Genomic DNA, 16,170 nt, shown 5'->3' with positions numbered 1-16,170 from the left:
TGTCCTCACCCATCCAGCCCCTTCCCTGTTCACATTCCAGTACTACACAGCTGTCACTCCACCATCACATCCAGTCTTTTTACTCTCTCCTTTTCCAATATTCCCCCCCCCCCCCCCCGCCCCCTCCCCACCTTTACCCTTCCCTCCGTCTATCCTGCAGCACTTCACTATCCGCCACTCCTACCAAACTATCCCTCCCCCTCCCTGCCCCAGCCTCCTCCTTACCTCAACCCAGTCACCTCCTCCATCATGCACGGGTGCTGCTCGAAGTGTGGTTTCGCCGGCCGGTGTGGCCGTGCGGTTCTAGGTGCATCACTCTAGAACCGGGTGACCGCTACAGTTGCAGGTTCGAATCCTGCCTCGGGCATGGACGTGTGTGATGTCCTTAGGTTAGTTAGGTTTAAGTAGTTCTAAGTTCTGGGGGACTGATGACCACAGATGTTAAGTCCCATAGTGCTCAGAGCCATTTGAAGTGTGATTTCAGTTCCCTCAGACTGCAGTCGTATGTGTGAGTTGTGTTTGCGTGAGTGTGTGGGTCTGTCGTCTAAGATTGATGAAGGCCTTACTGGCCAAAAGTTTTATTTGTGACAATTTTTTTGTTGTGCCTATCTGTGGCTTGGCATCTCCGCTATATGGTGAGTAGCAGCTTATCTTTTCATGATTTGTTACATTTCATCCTGGATCTTCCAGTGTTTGAGTTTGTCATGTTTATTATTTGCATCTTTTTCTAATAGACACTCTCATTCCTGGTTTTTTAGATAAAGAAAATTTAACTCTGTGCTTCAATGGTTGGCGAATGCATGGTTATACATGAAATGAAATACAAATAGTATGAGCAGTGATGCAGGCCTTTCAACCCCCTCGGGCCTTTAGGCTCACAATACATGACCTACAAACCTCCTGTCACGACCTATCATCCCATTTGTTGTTTGTGTGTGATTTAGCACTGGTGTACATCATTTCTCAGTATCAATGTGTTATTCCATGTTCACAAATCTATTTGCTTTTCAACATGCCCTGTATTGCTACTCAATTGGTGAAAATAACCAGCAATTCTATATCTTCAGCTGACCCTCTCTGAATTTTATTGCACAATTCCCTCAGTTTGAAATGTATTTCAGTTGCATTCCCTTTATAATTGTATTTGAACAGATCTTTGCTAAATATTTGTTCAAATGAAGCTTTGCAAACCTTTTCTAATTTGAAGCTCTGTGCATATTAGATATTTGATAATCAAATTATTTCACTTCTGGTCTCTCATTACTTGACCATCATTAGATTCATTTACAGTAGTTTGAAGAAGCCCATGTGCTCAGTTGACCTCTTTATTATTAGATAATATTCCCAAAACGTTATCTTGTAGATATTCTGTCTTCCCAACTCTTGACTCTTTTTTTTTTCCCCCTCTAGAAATTGTAACTTCTGTTATTAGCTATTTGAGTTTTTGATTTATGTTATCAGTGGAATTTTGAACTTTTCCAAAAGAAGCACCAAGCCTTTAATTTATTTTTTCAAAATTTTCCTCAACAGAATGATTAATTTCTTTTAGTCAATTTTTAATTGCTTTCTGGTTTTTCTGAAATTATTAGTTTTTTATTTAATCCCTTTGTAAAACTTATCCTCATCTTTCACACTCAGTATGATTAGATTAGATTAGATTTACTTTCATTCCAATTGATCCGTAGTGAGGAGGTCCTCCAGGATGTGGAACATGTCAGAAAAACAACAATACATGACAAATATTTAAACTAAAACAAATAAGCTAATGTACCATTCCACAGGCCCAAGTGGAATGATCGTCATTTTTTAATGAACACTAAGAGTCATTTTACAAATACTATTGCACTGAATTTAAAATAAAAAAGTTTTATATTTATTTATAAGGTAAGAAACATGTAATACAACTACTGTAATACTTATTTACAATGAACACATTACTGCACTGAAATGGTGCAGAAGTTAGATTATACTTACACACACACACACACACACACACACACACACACACATTTTCAGTGAACACATTACTGCACTGAAATTGTGCAGAAGTTATGTTGTACTTATATACAAATCAGTTGGTTTTACTAAGAAATTCATCAATGGAGTAGAAGGAGTTGGCCACCAATAAATCCTTTAGGCTTCTCTTAAACTGAATTTCATTGGTTGTTAAGCTTTTTATGGCTGCTGGCAAGTTATTGAAAATGTGTGTTCCTGAATAATGCACACCTTTTTGTACAAGACTAAGTGACTTTAAATCCTTGTGAAGATTATTCTTATTTCTAGTATTGATTCCATGAATTGACCTGTTGGTTTGAAAAAGTGATATATTTTAATGACAAATTTCATTAAGGAATAAATATATTGGGAAGCTGTAGTTAGTATCCCTAGTTCCCTAAACAGGCTTCTGCAGGATGTTCTTGAGTTCACACCACATATAATTCTTACTGCACGTTTTTGTGCCCGGAAAACTTTAGCTTGGCTTGATGAATTACCCCAGAAAATAATCCCATATGACATTATGGAATGAAAGTAAGCATAGTATGCCAGCTTTTTCATTTTTACATCCCCTATGTCTGACAAAATTCGCATTGCAAACAGAGATTTGTTAAGACGCTTCAGCAGTTATGTGGTGTGCTCCTCCCAGTTGAATTTATTATCAAGCTGTAATCCCAAGAATTTAACACCGTCCACTTCTTCTATCTTCTTGTCATCATATGTTAGACATATACTCTTGGGACACCCCTTACAAGTTCTGAACTGCATGTAGTGTGTTTTTTCAAAGTTTAGTGACAAAGAATTGGCTAGGAACCAGTGATTAATGTCTACAAATATTTTATTGGCTGATCTTTCTAAGACTACACTTGATTTGCTATTTATTGCAATGTTTGTATCATCAGCAAACAAAACAAACTTGGCATCTGGTAATGTTACTGATGAAAGGTCATTGATATACACAAGAAAAAGTAAGGGCCCCAAAATGGAACCTTGTGGGACCCCACATGTAATTAGTTCCCAGTTGGATGATGCCTGATAGCTTGATACATGTCTCTTTCCTAATAACACCCTTTGTTTCCTGCCAGAGATATAAGATTTGAACCATTTTGCAGCATTTCCTGTTACACTATAATATTCTAGTTTACTTAAAAGGATATTGTGATTTACACAGTCAAATGCCTTTGACAGATCACAAAATATACCAGTTGCCTGCAATTTTTTGTCTAATGAATTAAGTACATTTTCACTGTAAGTGTAGATAGCCTTCTCAATATCAGAACCTTTTAGAAATCCAAACTGTGACTTTGACAGTATGTTATTTGAGATAAGATGGTTATAAAGACGACTGTACATTACTTTTTCGAAAATTTTTGAGAATGCTGGCAACAGTGAAATTGGACGGAAATTTGATGCTATTTCTTTATCTCCCTTCTTAAACAGTGGCTTAACTTCAGCATATTTCAGCCATTCGGGAAATATTCCACTGATAAACGACTGGTTACACAGATAGCTTAATATGTTACTTAGCTCAGAATCACATTTTTTAATTAACTTTGTTGATATTTCATCATACCCACTAGATGTTTTTGATTTTAAAGATTTTATGATGGACATTATTTCTGTTGGGGTAGTGAGGGTCAAATTCATATTATGGAAGTTACTTGAAATGTCTGGTCTAAGGTAATCCATAGCAGCATCTACCGAACCTGACAACCCCATCTTTTCAGTAACAGTTATAAAATGTTTGTTAAAAAGTTCTGCAACACTATACACATCTGTCACCAATGCATCATTTACTCTTAATGCTATTTGTTCCTCTTCATGTCTGGTTCTACCGGTCTCCTCCTTCACTATATCCCATATTGTCTTTATTTTGTTATCTGATATGACTATCTTTTCCTTGTAATATATTTGCTTTGACATCCGTATTACAGTCTTTAATATTTTGCAGTATTTCTTATAATGTGCTATAGCATCAACATTGGAAATGTTTCGGATTGACAGATACAGTTTTCTTTTTGTTTTACAAGATACCCCTATTCCTCGAGTAATCCATGGCTTCTTTGTAGACTTTGCTCTAACCTTGGTAAGTTTTGGGGGAAAGCAGTGTTCAAATAAGGTAAGCACTTTATTAGCAAAAATGTTATATTTTTCATTCATGCCATGAGCACTGTAAACATCAGTCCAGTGAATGTCTCTGAGGAGTGTCCTAAAATAATCAATTTTTGGCTTACTGATTACCCTCTTGAGCTCAGATTTAACAGATTTTATATCCTGTTCAGTATTAACATTTAACAGAAGGAACTGCATGTCATGGTCTGAGAGGCCATTGACTATTGGTTTTGTAATATAATTTTGTTCATTTGACTTTTCTATAAAGATATTATCAATGGCTGTTTGTGAGCAAGTGGTTATCCTAGTGGGGAACTTTACTGTGGGAATTAAGTTGAATGATAGTGTTACTAACTCAAATAGGTTCTTATTGGGAGAGTCTTTAAGGAAATCTACATTGAAATCACCAGCAACCACTATTTCTTTGTTTTTGGTTGTTAAATGGGCCAGTACAGCTTCAAGGTGGTTTACAAACAGATTAAAGTTACCTGCAGGTGCTCGATATACACTTAATATTATGAAAGATTTTTTGTGAAAATCTAATTCTGTTGCACATGCTTCCATATGCTGTTCTAGGCAAAATTTATGAATGTCTATGTTCTTAAATTTATGACAGTTCCTGATGAATGTGGCAACTCCTCCTTTCTCCATTTCTGATCTACAATAGTGAGATGCTAACCTAAACCCTGTAACACTTAAAAGTTCTATACCAGTGGTCACATGATGATCTTCCATATTATTTTCATGGATCTACTCATTATGCTAAGATTGCAGACTGTTGTGCACTCAATGTGGCATTGTGCTGAGCTACACAGAGATAAGATCAGCCTACCATAAATTTTGAGATGTCTGGCCACATGTTGATGTTGTGCCGTGTTCACTAGGTGTGGTGGAAACTCTACCTCTCATAATGCCTCCTCCCTGCTGTGATGACAATTGTGTGCTGTGAAGCATCTGGCAGCTGCTTGCTGCCTTGAGCCTTATGCCATATTGCCCATCTCATACACAAAACCTCAAAAACTGTTTTTCCCCTTGATCTCAGTCTTTAATATTGTGTTCACTTCACAGATTTTAGCATTCTAAAATGTCGACTGTCACTCATCAACACTGTTGGGTAATTTTGACAAAAAGCAAAAAAATATTGGTGAAGTTACTTCCACCTATTCTTATGTAAAGATTTGCACTTTATCAGTGTTGTATTATTTACAGAGCACTATGATCTTATGTTCTTTACTAATGTTATTAATCAAAATCTTTGCACAGCCTATCAAAGTCACTGTTCAATGGATTACAGCTAAAAAGTCACTGTTCCTACTGATTCATTGTTGTTCGTTATTACTTGCAGTACAATTCTTCAGTCAGTCACCCAGTATTATCCCCTCAGGGCAAATCATGTCCCACACCTCCACTCTAAAAGCCATCCCCTAGTGGCTGGAGGTAACAGCCGGAGGTAACAGCCTGGTCATACATGTGAAGGCTATGATATGTTTGATATGTACAGTATCAGTTGTGCATTGTGGTGTTCTGTAGCTCACTTTGTCTCTTCTAATGTTGAATATCCTTCTCAATGTGGAGGTCATGTGGTTCCATTTATGAAGTGGCATGGCAACTTGTGACTGTAGAAAAATATAGGTCTGCTTTTCAGTAAAAAGGATGTCAGTTTTGTTTTAAAGGATGTGTATTATTTATTCTTGCCACAGCACTGTTAAAATTACACACACACACACACACACAATATTACACAGCATTCCATATGACTGCCTATTTCATATATCAGTACTTGACACTTGATGATTATAATATTGGTCATTCTTTATGATCACAGAAACAATTAATCTTGGCATTTTACACTCCTCAGCTCAAGATATTAATAATCGCTGTCTGTGGCTAAGGTTGCCTCCCAACCTTTAATGCAACCTCAAGGTACAATTAAACTTCTTTAAATAAACTTTTGAGTGGTTAACAGACCTTGCAAACTCTTTGTTTAGTGACCTCACACTACAACTTTTCACCGCCGCCACCAGCATGTGTAGTGAAAGGATCAACTCAGTTACTAATACATTTGACTAGGGAATGCCCAAATAAATTATAAACTCATTGTTTGTGGAGGCATATGTCATGTTTTTCAAATCATATAGTCATTGAAACAAATTAAGAGGAGAATGGAGACAGGACTGAATACTGTGGTTTGCCTTGTTTTGCTCTGAATTTAATGTTACATCTGTCGTGTTATTTGTCAGTGTAACCATATGCATTGTGTAGTAAAAGATGGCCTCACCTATGGAAGAGAGCTGCCATAACATTTATTTTATCCTATGAATTTATAGTCCATTTAACCAAGTCATTGAATAGGTCACAGAATACGTCAGCAGAAAAAAATTTTCTTGTTTAGCTGTGACAGAACTTTGTTAGCATTTTTATGGTTTTATCTGTGAAGAATCCCTCAAAGAAGCCAGGCAGTTAAAAATTCTGATCAGACAAATGTGTCAGTATTCTGTTGTTGGCTATTTCCTCTAACATTTTGGAATAGGCTGAAGGATGTGCAGTGTGCTTGTATTTAGAGGTATTTCTTCTGTTGCCATTTTTATAGATGGGCATTCCTATAGCATATTTAAATTTTTTGACTGATTACAGAGCTAGTTCAAGGGCAGTCTTATCATATTTTCACAAGATTTTAGTGCTCTGCTAGCATGCTAGCAGTACCATCATGGCCAAAAGAATTGCTGATTTTTAGTGACTGCTTTCCATAATCTCCTTTGGGATTGTAATTTTGAAAGTAATCCATCAGTACATACAGTGTATTTTGGAGCAAATCATAAGCATTCAGAAATGGATGATTGCTGGTTAGTGCGCTGTTACTGTCCATCAGGGATGTAACCATTGAATCTTGTGATCAGTGATGTTATTGAGTATCATTTTAGGAACATCTGTTGTATGGATATCAGTTTCATTTGCCTCAGTATTTTACTTGCTCCAGATTCTTTTTGCTTGATTCTTTCATTGTTTTACTTTTTAAGTATCTAATATATTTTATATTATGAATTAATTGTAAGTAGCACAAAATTTTGCAACACAATGTGGAAGTTACTGTGAGAAAGGACACAATAAAATTACTTATTTGTATAAAAAGTATCAGATAGCCTCTGTAGTGTTTGCTTGTGTGTTTTTATCTATTTTGTGTTAATATTAAACATATGTAATTTGAATGGCATGTTGATACTAGATTAAACTTTGTTCATTCTGCTTTCCCACTTTGTGTTCAAGACTTAGTTAAATACTAAACTTCATTTTATTTGCAGAGGAAGAACCATTCTTAGCCATAAATTCGTATCCCATTCACGATGTCTCGGAATGGCGTGATCTGAATTTAAAATTCGTTCTCCAGTGTTACCGTGACTACTGCTTTTTTGATTCTTGTGACTATCTTGAAGCTATGTGGCCAAAAATAAAAACAGTCATGAATAAGGCACTGACATGGGATGAAGATAATGATGGCCTTATTGAAAACAGTGGATTTGCTGATCAGACATTTGATGCCTGGATCATGAAGGGACCAAGGTGAGTTCAGTGCAGAAGTCATTTTTTCTTATCATGAAAGTGCCAAGTAACATTGTATTTTGCTTACTCACCTGTTAGCATACTGTGCCATGGAAATCAGCGTGTTTGCAATTCTATATATTGACAAAAAATTTTCCAACTAGAAGTTGAATATGAGTAATATATATTCTGCAACTCCGCTTAAAAAAATATACACACTCCACTTCCCAGTCAAGCTTCAGGAAAATGATGCAAACGCTCCATCCTTGTAACATATCCATCATCGATTTCCTGTGTATTCATTTGCCTATCTTTTTTCTATAAGTTAAAGATTGATAATTTCTAATCCATTATTTCTGGTGAGTAAAATGTAAGTAATGCAGTGGGCCTTCAGATGTGACATACAGCACTATCGAGGATATTCAGCCCAGTTGTCATTCGTGTGATTATTACCATAACATGTTTCAGGGTAGCATTATCCCTACCTAATTTTGTTTTCTTTTTTAAGGTAGAGTATAACTCAGGATGTCTGTAATACTAACATGTCTGTCAGTATAAGGGGGATTGTTTTATCTGGTGTTGTTGCTTTTAGCACTTCAAAATGGGATAATATTGTCCTGAAACATGTTGTGGCAATTATCACATGACTGACAAATGGGTTGAATATCCTCAATATTGCTTGAATAACAGTTGTATGATGGCTTCACATCAGTTCTGACTTACACTGTGTTTTAAAAGTACAGCAAATAGCAGTTTCCTGTAAAAACATATTTATTTCCGATTATCCATGGTTTTGTGATTGTCCATGCAGTCTTGGGTTCACATTAACATAGATAATCTGGAGTTCTCTGTGTTTATATTTCAGAGAGTGAGACCGATCTATAACTTTACTACAGAATTCTGTAGTAAGAGCATAAAACATAGTGACTGGTCTGAACGTTTTGTTTGAGACAGATACTAGTACTGAATTCAATGTACTTACTATGGGCAGAAGAGTATCTTCATAGGTAAAAGAGGTGCATAACCAAAACCAGCAAGCTCATGAGGTGTATTTATGTAATAGACAGTATTGCAATATGTTAAGAGGAGTGCTTGGAAACTAGAATGTTGGAAATTGCAATATAAAGACAATAAAATCAAACTGATTTGGCATAATATTGAGATAGACAAGTATAGATATGGATCATGACATTATTTCTGCTACAGGAAAAAATAATATTGTAAATGATATTATGCCTTAGCAGATAATGGATTAATTTCATAGGAAAGTTCTGGTAGCATGTAAATACTTTAAGAATAAAGGAGACCACTCCCTGAAAAGCAGAAGCATTGAGTCACTGACGGGCACACATAAAACAGAAAGAAAATTTGCTAGCTTTTGGAGTAAACCCCTTTAAAACCAGAGTACACATTCATGCGCACACAGCCTATGCACCAACGAGGCGCTGGCTGAATGCACAATGCCAGTGGTGCATTTCAGTAGGTGAACTATATTGGGTTGGAATTGTGTCAGGTGGGGTGGGAAGAGGGGGGGGGAGGAGGAGGAGGAGGAAGCAGGGAGCAGGGGGCAGGGAGAGGGGTTGGAGATGAACCTGAGTGCAGTGTACTTGTGTACGTTTTGAAGGTGTGCTGCTTTTTGTGTAGTGTGGAACAGTTTCTTTCATGTTGTGTTGTAAACATTATTGTATTATGGAGTGGACTGATAATTGTAAAAAGTTCATCAAGCTCATATTTTGTTCCCTAAGAGTAGAGTGTAATCAACATATGTGCTGTAACAAGCTATTTGTATGGCAAGGTTAGTTTTACCATTAAAAATGTCTTTTTTTTAAGCAGTTGCTGACTATGGCAGCAAGGAGCTTGATATGTTGTTACTCTAGCAAAGCATTTCGGAGTAAACCCTTGGCTAAGTCTTATTTCTGTTGGTAGATCTTACCATTAAATGAGGAATAGTTATGGCACAGTGCAATTCAAATAAGTTGGCCAGTTCTGAAATCTCAGGCAAGGTTAGTTTTTGTGTTTAATAAGATTTTGTGTAATACTTTCAGTTGTCGTATTGGGAGTTACTCTGTCAGATTAGGTGAATCTAGCTTGTCCACGGACTTTTGTGTGTTTGATGGAAAGTGTTAGCCCATGTGTGTTTTTAATTGAATATGTTGATTTGAAAATGTAAAATTCCTTGACGATATTATTTAATACTGGGGAAAGTTTGTATGCTGGTGTATTCTCGGAGTGGACAATGGATGTGATCGATAAGTTAGGTTTGTGGATTTTTGGTCGTGCCCTTAGTATGGGAGCAATGAAATTAATATGCAACTTTTTGTTTATTAGATATAAGAAGTTACATTGATTAAGAATATTAATTTTTTCTGCCATTTTCAGTTGGATCATGGTTCAGTTAAGTAATGTTGCTTGCTGAGAAAAAATTGCGATAATTAGCCATGTTATCATCTTTACAAAGGACAGTAGGGGAATTCCATTCATAACCCTTAACAATGATAGCATCATGTTCATTAAGTTTGTGTCAACTGTCTTATTATGCTGGTCTCAGTAAAGATTGTATTGGAGCATTGTTTTACTTTTTTCTCTTCTTGTGTGACAATTTCATTAATGTTATGTGCTTGATCTGCTCACAAATGTACACTGCCAGTGAGATAATTTAAATTATTAAATGAAACCTTAGTAAACACAAGTCTGCTAACGACCCGGTTCTTGTAGTAGTCTCACCTGGGTAACATCACTCTCTATCACTGCAAAGCTGAAAGTCTAAATGTGGGTGAGATGGTGTTTGCTCGAAGATATACTAAGCACCACAATTTAATTTGCACTAACACATACATTTATTCTTCACTGAAATCAGTTATTGATAACGGTGACCAGTTCGTTAACTATGAAAATTTGTTAGTGCAGTGGCAAAGTTAACTGTTCTATTGTGGGGGTGGGGGTGGGAGTGGGGGGGGGGGGGTTGGGGGGGCGAACCTTGACATTTACTCAGAAACATCACAGTTTCCACTTAACCCTTTCCTGTAGTAATTTATTAGAGAAAAGATTACACTTCAATAGTTCAGTTAATCGAGTTCATAATTAACTTCACTGAGTCCAAGAATCACTAGTTTTGATGACAATGATATTCCACCCTTGTTATCAATCACAACAAAGTTTGGTTAAAATGTTCCTTAATTAATAAAAGGTATTAAACATTAAAGTTCCTGGGTTTCATGGTTTTTGGTACATGCATATTTTCATGTAGTGTTTGTACATAGTAGCGGATGAGTCAACAGTGAGCATGAGAGTGAGAGTGAGAGTGAGAGTGAGAGTGTGCTTGACACAAGCCTTACTTTTCACCCTTCAAACCATGGACTGGCAATTTTGGGTGATGTTGGACTGGTTGTAGATGGGCATAAGAATATACTGTTATTTCGGAAATCACATTAGGGTTTTTAAAGTCAGTTACGATGGGGACACTGTTTTTGATGAACTATGAGAACTAATGGGACTTTGGCTTATCGAAAATGTTGATGGTCAGAAATTTAGAAAAATGCATGGACACTCTTCTTCTACACAATGTGAATCTTTTTGTTTACAAGTATAAGTGCCATGTTGGAGATCATAGTAAATTACACAGAATTGTTAATTAGTGACTTAATTTATTAGTTTGTGCACCTACCTATGACAAAGTAGATGCCGTAAAAGACAGTTTCTATGAACACCTGAAAATTGTGTATGACAGCCTATTGCAGCACAACATCAAAATAGTGCTGGGAGACTTCACTGCCAAGGTATGCAGAGAGAGACATTTGCAACTGTCAGTAGGCAGTGAAAGCATCCATGATGAAACCAATGAAAATGGATTCACTGAATCAGAAAGCATGAATGTTAGTAGAATGATCTGATGTGCTGAATCAGAAATCATGAATGTCAGAAGCACAATCTTTCCACACAATGATATGCACAAAGATACATCATATTTGGCAATGGAAAGACAGCAAACCAAATCTCAAACAGATACAGGAGTGCCCTCAGCGATATTACTGTGTACCAGAGTGCCAACAAACGCACTGGTCATAATTTGGTGTTCATAAATTTCAAAAGAAATTGTTTCACCTTATTCGTAAAATCTGGCAAGATGAAAAAAATACCAGATGTATGGAGGGAATGAATTTTTGTCCCTGTATATAAGAAAGGAGATAAATGAAACTGCAGAAAAGAAGACAAACGAAACTGCAGAAATTACAGAGGACTATCCCTACTAGTCACAGCATGCAAAGTACTGTGACGTATGACACTGTAAAGACTGAAGCCCTGTACTGAGGATGTGATAGGGAACTACCAGAATGGTTTTTGGAGAAATAGATCAACAATAGATAGTATATTTTACATCAAGACCATCAGTGAACAAATATGGGAATACAACAAGAGCATCCATTACCTGTTCATAGATTTCCAGAAGGTGCTCAGGAAATCATGGCAGAATACGGAATCCTCAACATACTCATCAGGTTGGTCAAAATGTGTATGAAGAAGGTGGTAAACAGGGTGACATAATGTGGCTCAATATCAGATGTTTTGAGAACAGAACTGGATTGAAGCAAGATGATACTCCATCGCAACATATCTTCAACCTTGTCATGGAAATTTTGATAAGAGAAACCAAACAGGCAACAAATGAAAATGTCTTGAAAAAACAGTCAAGTATACTGGCCTTTGTAGATGACAGTTATAATAGGAACTAACAGTGGTGTAATTGAAATTCTGTTCAAGAAGACAAGTCGAATAGCAAACTAGACTACAGAACACAAAGAAGGTTTACTTTTTCTTCCAAAACTCGTATCCTCCAAAATCTTGACCAGGAAAACTAAGCTGCAACTCTACACCACAATCATCAGGCTAGTACTGCTATATGGAGCCAGAACATGACAAAAAAAAGAAGAGCACCGACTCTCTGTCTTCGAAAGTAAAGTCTACAGCAAAATCTTTGGGCTAACATTTAACCAAGCAACACAAAGATGGATTTTGAGATCCAGTTAAGAACCAGTTAAACTGGCCAACCAAACCTTGGTAGTGAACATTGTCAATGTGAGGCTTTTGCAATGTACAGGCCACAGTGTCAGAATGGACTGTGGCAGAATAGTCCATCAGATATATGACAATAAGATAGAAGACCCCCTGGAAGACCAAGAAGCAGATTGCAACATAAAGTGACTGCAAGGTGCTGGGTATCTCTCAATGGGTGGAAGCAGCACAACACAGGGCACAGGGTCATCATGACCCAGAGAAGTCAGTGGAGTGTGTGTGTGTGTGTGTGTGTGTGTGTGTGTGTGTGTGTGTGTGTGTGTGAGAGAGAGAGAGAGAGAGAGAGAGAGAGAGAGAGATATTGTGTTAATTTGTTAGTTCTGTATATCATATAATGTAGAAAAATTTATGTATCAAAGGTATGTACTCATAGTCCAAGTTCATAATCTGACACTGGTTATGATGGAAAGTGGCAGTGACTCTGAAATTCAGGTTTAATTATTTTGGAAGATAACTAGTTTTAGTTAATTTAAAGTACTTTACAGGGAAGTCAACATGCGGTGTTTTCCATTGTGGTGGATAATTATATGGAATTATGCTGATTAGCACTTAGTTTTTCATTTATTGTACTAATTTTAATTAGCTGTGACTTTTAATTGACCTGTTCTGTAGCCAAATTAATGGCATGAGAGCAATCAGCCTAACCAAAACGAGCATCCAAACGTTAAATTGCAGTTGTTTCAAAGAAAATGCCTTTTTTGCATGCTGCACTTCAAATTTTTATTTATGTACCTAGATGTCCCCCCCCCCCCCCCCCCCCTCCCCCATGAACCATGGACCTTGCCGTTGGTGGGGAGGCTCGCGTGCCTCAGCGATACAGATGGCTGTACCGTAGGTGCAACCACAACGGAGGGGTATCTGTTGAGAGGCCAGACAAACGTGTGGTTCCTGAATAGGGGCAGCAGCCTTTTCAGTAGTTGCAGGGGCAACAGTCTTGATGATTGACTGATCTGGCCCTGTAACAATAACCAAAACGGCCTTGCTATGTTGGTACTGCGAATGGCTGAAAGCAAGGGGAAACTACAGCCGTAATTTTTCCCAAGGGCATGCAGCTTTACTGTATGGTTAATGATGATGGCGTCCTCTTGGGTAAAATATTCCGGAGGTAAAATAGTCCCCCATTCGGATCTCCGGGCGGGGCTACTCAAGAGGACGTCGTTATCAAGAGAAAGAAAACTGGCGTTCTACGGATCGGAGCGTGGAATGTCAGATCCCTAAATCGAGCAGGTAGGTTAGAAAATTTAAAAAGGGAAATGGATAGTTTAAAGTTATATATAGTGGGAATTAGTGAAGTTCGGTGGCAGGAGGAACAAGACTTTTGGTCAGGTGAATACAGGGTTATAAATAAAAAATCAAATAGGGGTAATGCAGGAGTTGGTTTAATAATAAATAAAAAAAATAGGAGTGCGGGTAAGCTACTACAAACAGCATAGTGAATGCATTATTGTGGCCAAGATAGGCACGAAGCTCATGCCTACTACAGTAGTACAAGTTTATATGCCAAATAGCTCTGCAGATGATGAAGAAATTGATGAAATTTATGATGCGATAAAAGAAATTATTCAGTTGGTGAAGGGGGACGAAAATTTAATAGTCATGGGTGACTGGAATTCGAGAGTGGGAAAATGGAGAGAAGGAAATATAGTAGGTGAATATGGATTGGGGGAAAGAAATGAAAGAGGAAGCCGTCTGGTAGAATTTTGCACAGAGCATAACTTAATCATAGCTAACACTTGGTTCAAGAATCATAAAAGAAGGTTGTATACATGGAAGAATCCTGGAGATACTAAAAGGTATCAGATAGATTATATAATGGTAAGACAGAGATTTAGGAACCAGGTATTAAATTGTAAGACATTTCCAGGGGCAGATGTGGACTCTGACCACAATCTGTTGGTTATGAACTGTAGATTAAAACTGAAGAAACTGCAAAAAGGTGGGAATTTAAGGATATGGGACCTGGATAAACTGAAAGAACCAGAGGTTGTACAGAGTTTCAGGGAGACCATGAGGGAACAATTCACAGGAATGGGGGAAAGAAGTACAGTAGAAGAAGAATTGGTAGCTCCGAGGGATGAAGTACTGAAGGCAGCAGAGGATCAAGTAGGTAAAAATATGAGGGCTAGTAGAACTCCTTGAGTAACAGAAGAAATTTTGAATTTAATTGATGAAAGGAGAAAATATAAGAATGCAGTAAATGAAGCAGACAAAAAGGAGTACAAACGTCTCCAAAATGAGATCGACAGGAAGTGCAAAATGGCTAAACAGGGATGGCTAGAGGACAAATGTAAGGATGTAGAGGCTTATCTCACTAGGGGTAAGATAGATACTGCCTACAGGAAAATTAAAGTGACCTTTGGAGAAAAGAGAACCACTTGTATGAATATCAAGAGCTTGGATGGAAACGCAGTTATAAGCAAAGAAGGGAAAGCAGAAAGGTGGAAGGAGTATATAGAGGGTCTATACAAGGGCGATGTACTTGGGGACAATATTATGGAAATGGAAGAGGATGTAGATGAAGATGAAATGGGAGATATGATATTGCGTGAAGAGTTTGACAGAGCACTGAAAGACCTAAGTCGAAACAAGGCCCCCGGAGTAGACAACATTCCATTAGAACTACTGACGGCCTTGGGAGAGCCAGTCTTGACAAAACTCTACCATCTGGTGAGCAAGATGTATGAGAAAGGCGAAATACCCTCAGACTTCAAGAATAATATAATAATTCCAATCCCAAAGAAAGCAGGTGCTGACAGATGTGAAAATTACCGAACTATCAGTTTAATAAGTCACGGATGCAAAATACTAATGCGAATTCTTTACAGACGAATGGAAAAACTAGTAGAAGCCGACCTCGGGGAAGATCAGTTCGGATTCCGTAGAAATGTAGGAACACGTGAGGCAATACTGACCCTACGATGTATCTTAGAAGCTAGATTAAGGAAAGGCAAACCTAGCATTTGTAGACTAGAAAGCTTTTGACAATGTTAACTGGAATACTCTCTTTCAAATTCTGAAGGTGGCAGGGGTAAAATACAGGGAGCGAAAGGCTATTTACAATTTGTACAGAAAGCAGATGGCAGTTATAAGAGTCGAGGGGCATGAAAGGGAAGCAGTGGTTTGGAAGGGAGTGAGACAGGGTTGTAGCCTCTCCCCGATGTTGATCAATCTGTATATTGAGCAATCATTGAAGGAAACAAAAGAAAAATTTGGAGTAGGTATTAAAATCCATGGAGAAGAAATAAAAACTTTGAGGTTCGCCGATGACATTGTAATTCTGTCAGAGACAGCAAAGGACTTAGAAGAGCAGTTGAACGGAATGGATAGTGTCTTGAAAGGAGGATATAAGATGAACATCAACAAAATCAAAACAAGGATAATGGAATGTAGTCTAATTAAGTCGGGTGATGCTGAGGGAATTAGATTAGGAAATGAGGCACTTAAAGTAGTAAAGTT

The 16,170-nt window shown here is 37.5% G+C and overlaps 1 protein-coding gene across 1 annotated transcript in view; it reads left to right on the top strand.

Annotated features, from left to right (window-relative positions):
- Nucleotides 1-16,170, top strand: part of LOC124615645 (non-lysosomal glucosylceramidase) — a 260,067-nt gene that overhangs the window by 186,114 nt on the left and 57,783 nt on the right. The window contains exon 12 of the mRNA XM_047143656.1: nt 7,407-7,665. Within this exon, the coding sequence (XP_046999612.1) occupies nt 7,407-7,665 (259 nt within the window). The remainder of the gene's footprint in view (nt 1-7,406; nt 7,666-16,170) is intronic.

This window comes from Schistocerca americana, chromosome 5 (genome assembly GCF_021461395.2).
Source record: "Schistocerca americana isolate TAMUIC-IGC-003095 chromosome 5, iqSchAmer2.1, whole genome shotgun sequence".
NCBI lineage: Eukaryota > Metazoa > Arthropoda > Insecta > Orthoptera > Acrididae > Schistocerca > Schistocerca americana.
The sequence above is the reverse complement of the archived record's forward strand: the minus strand, read 5'-3'. Positions and strand labels throughout refer to the sequence as shown.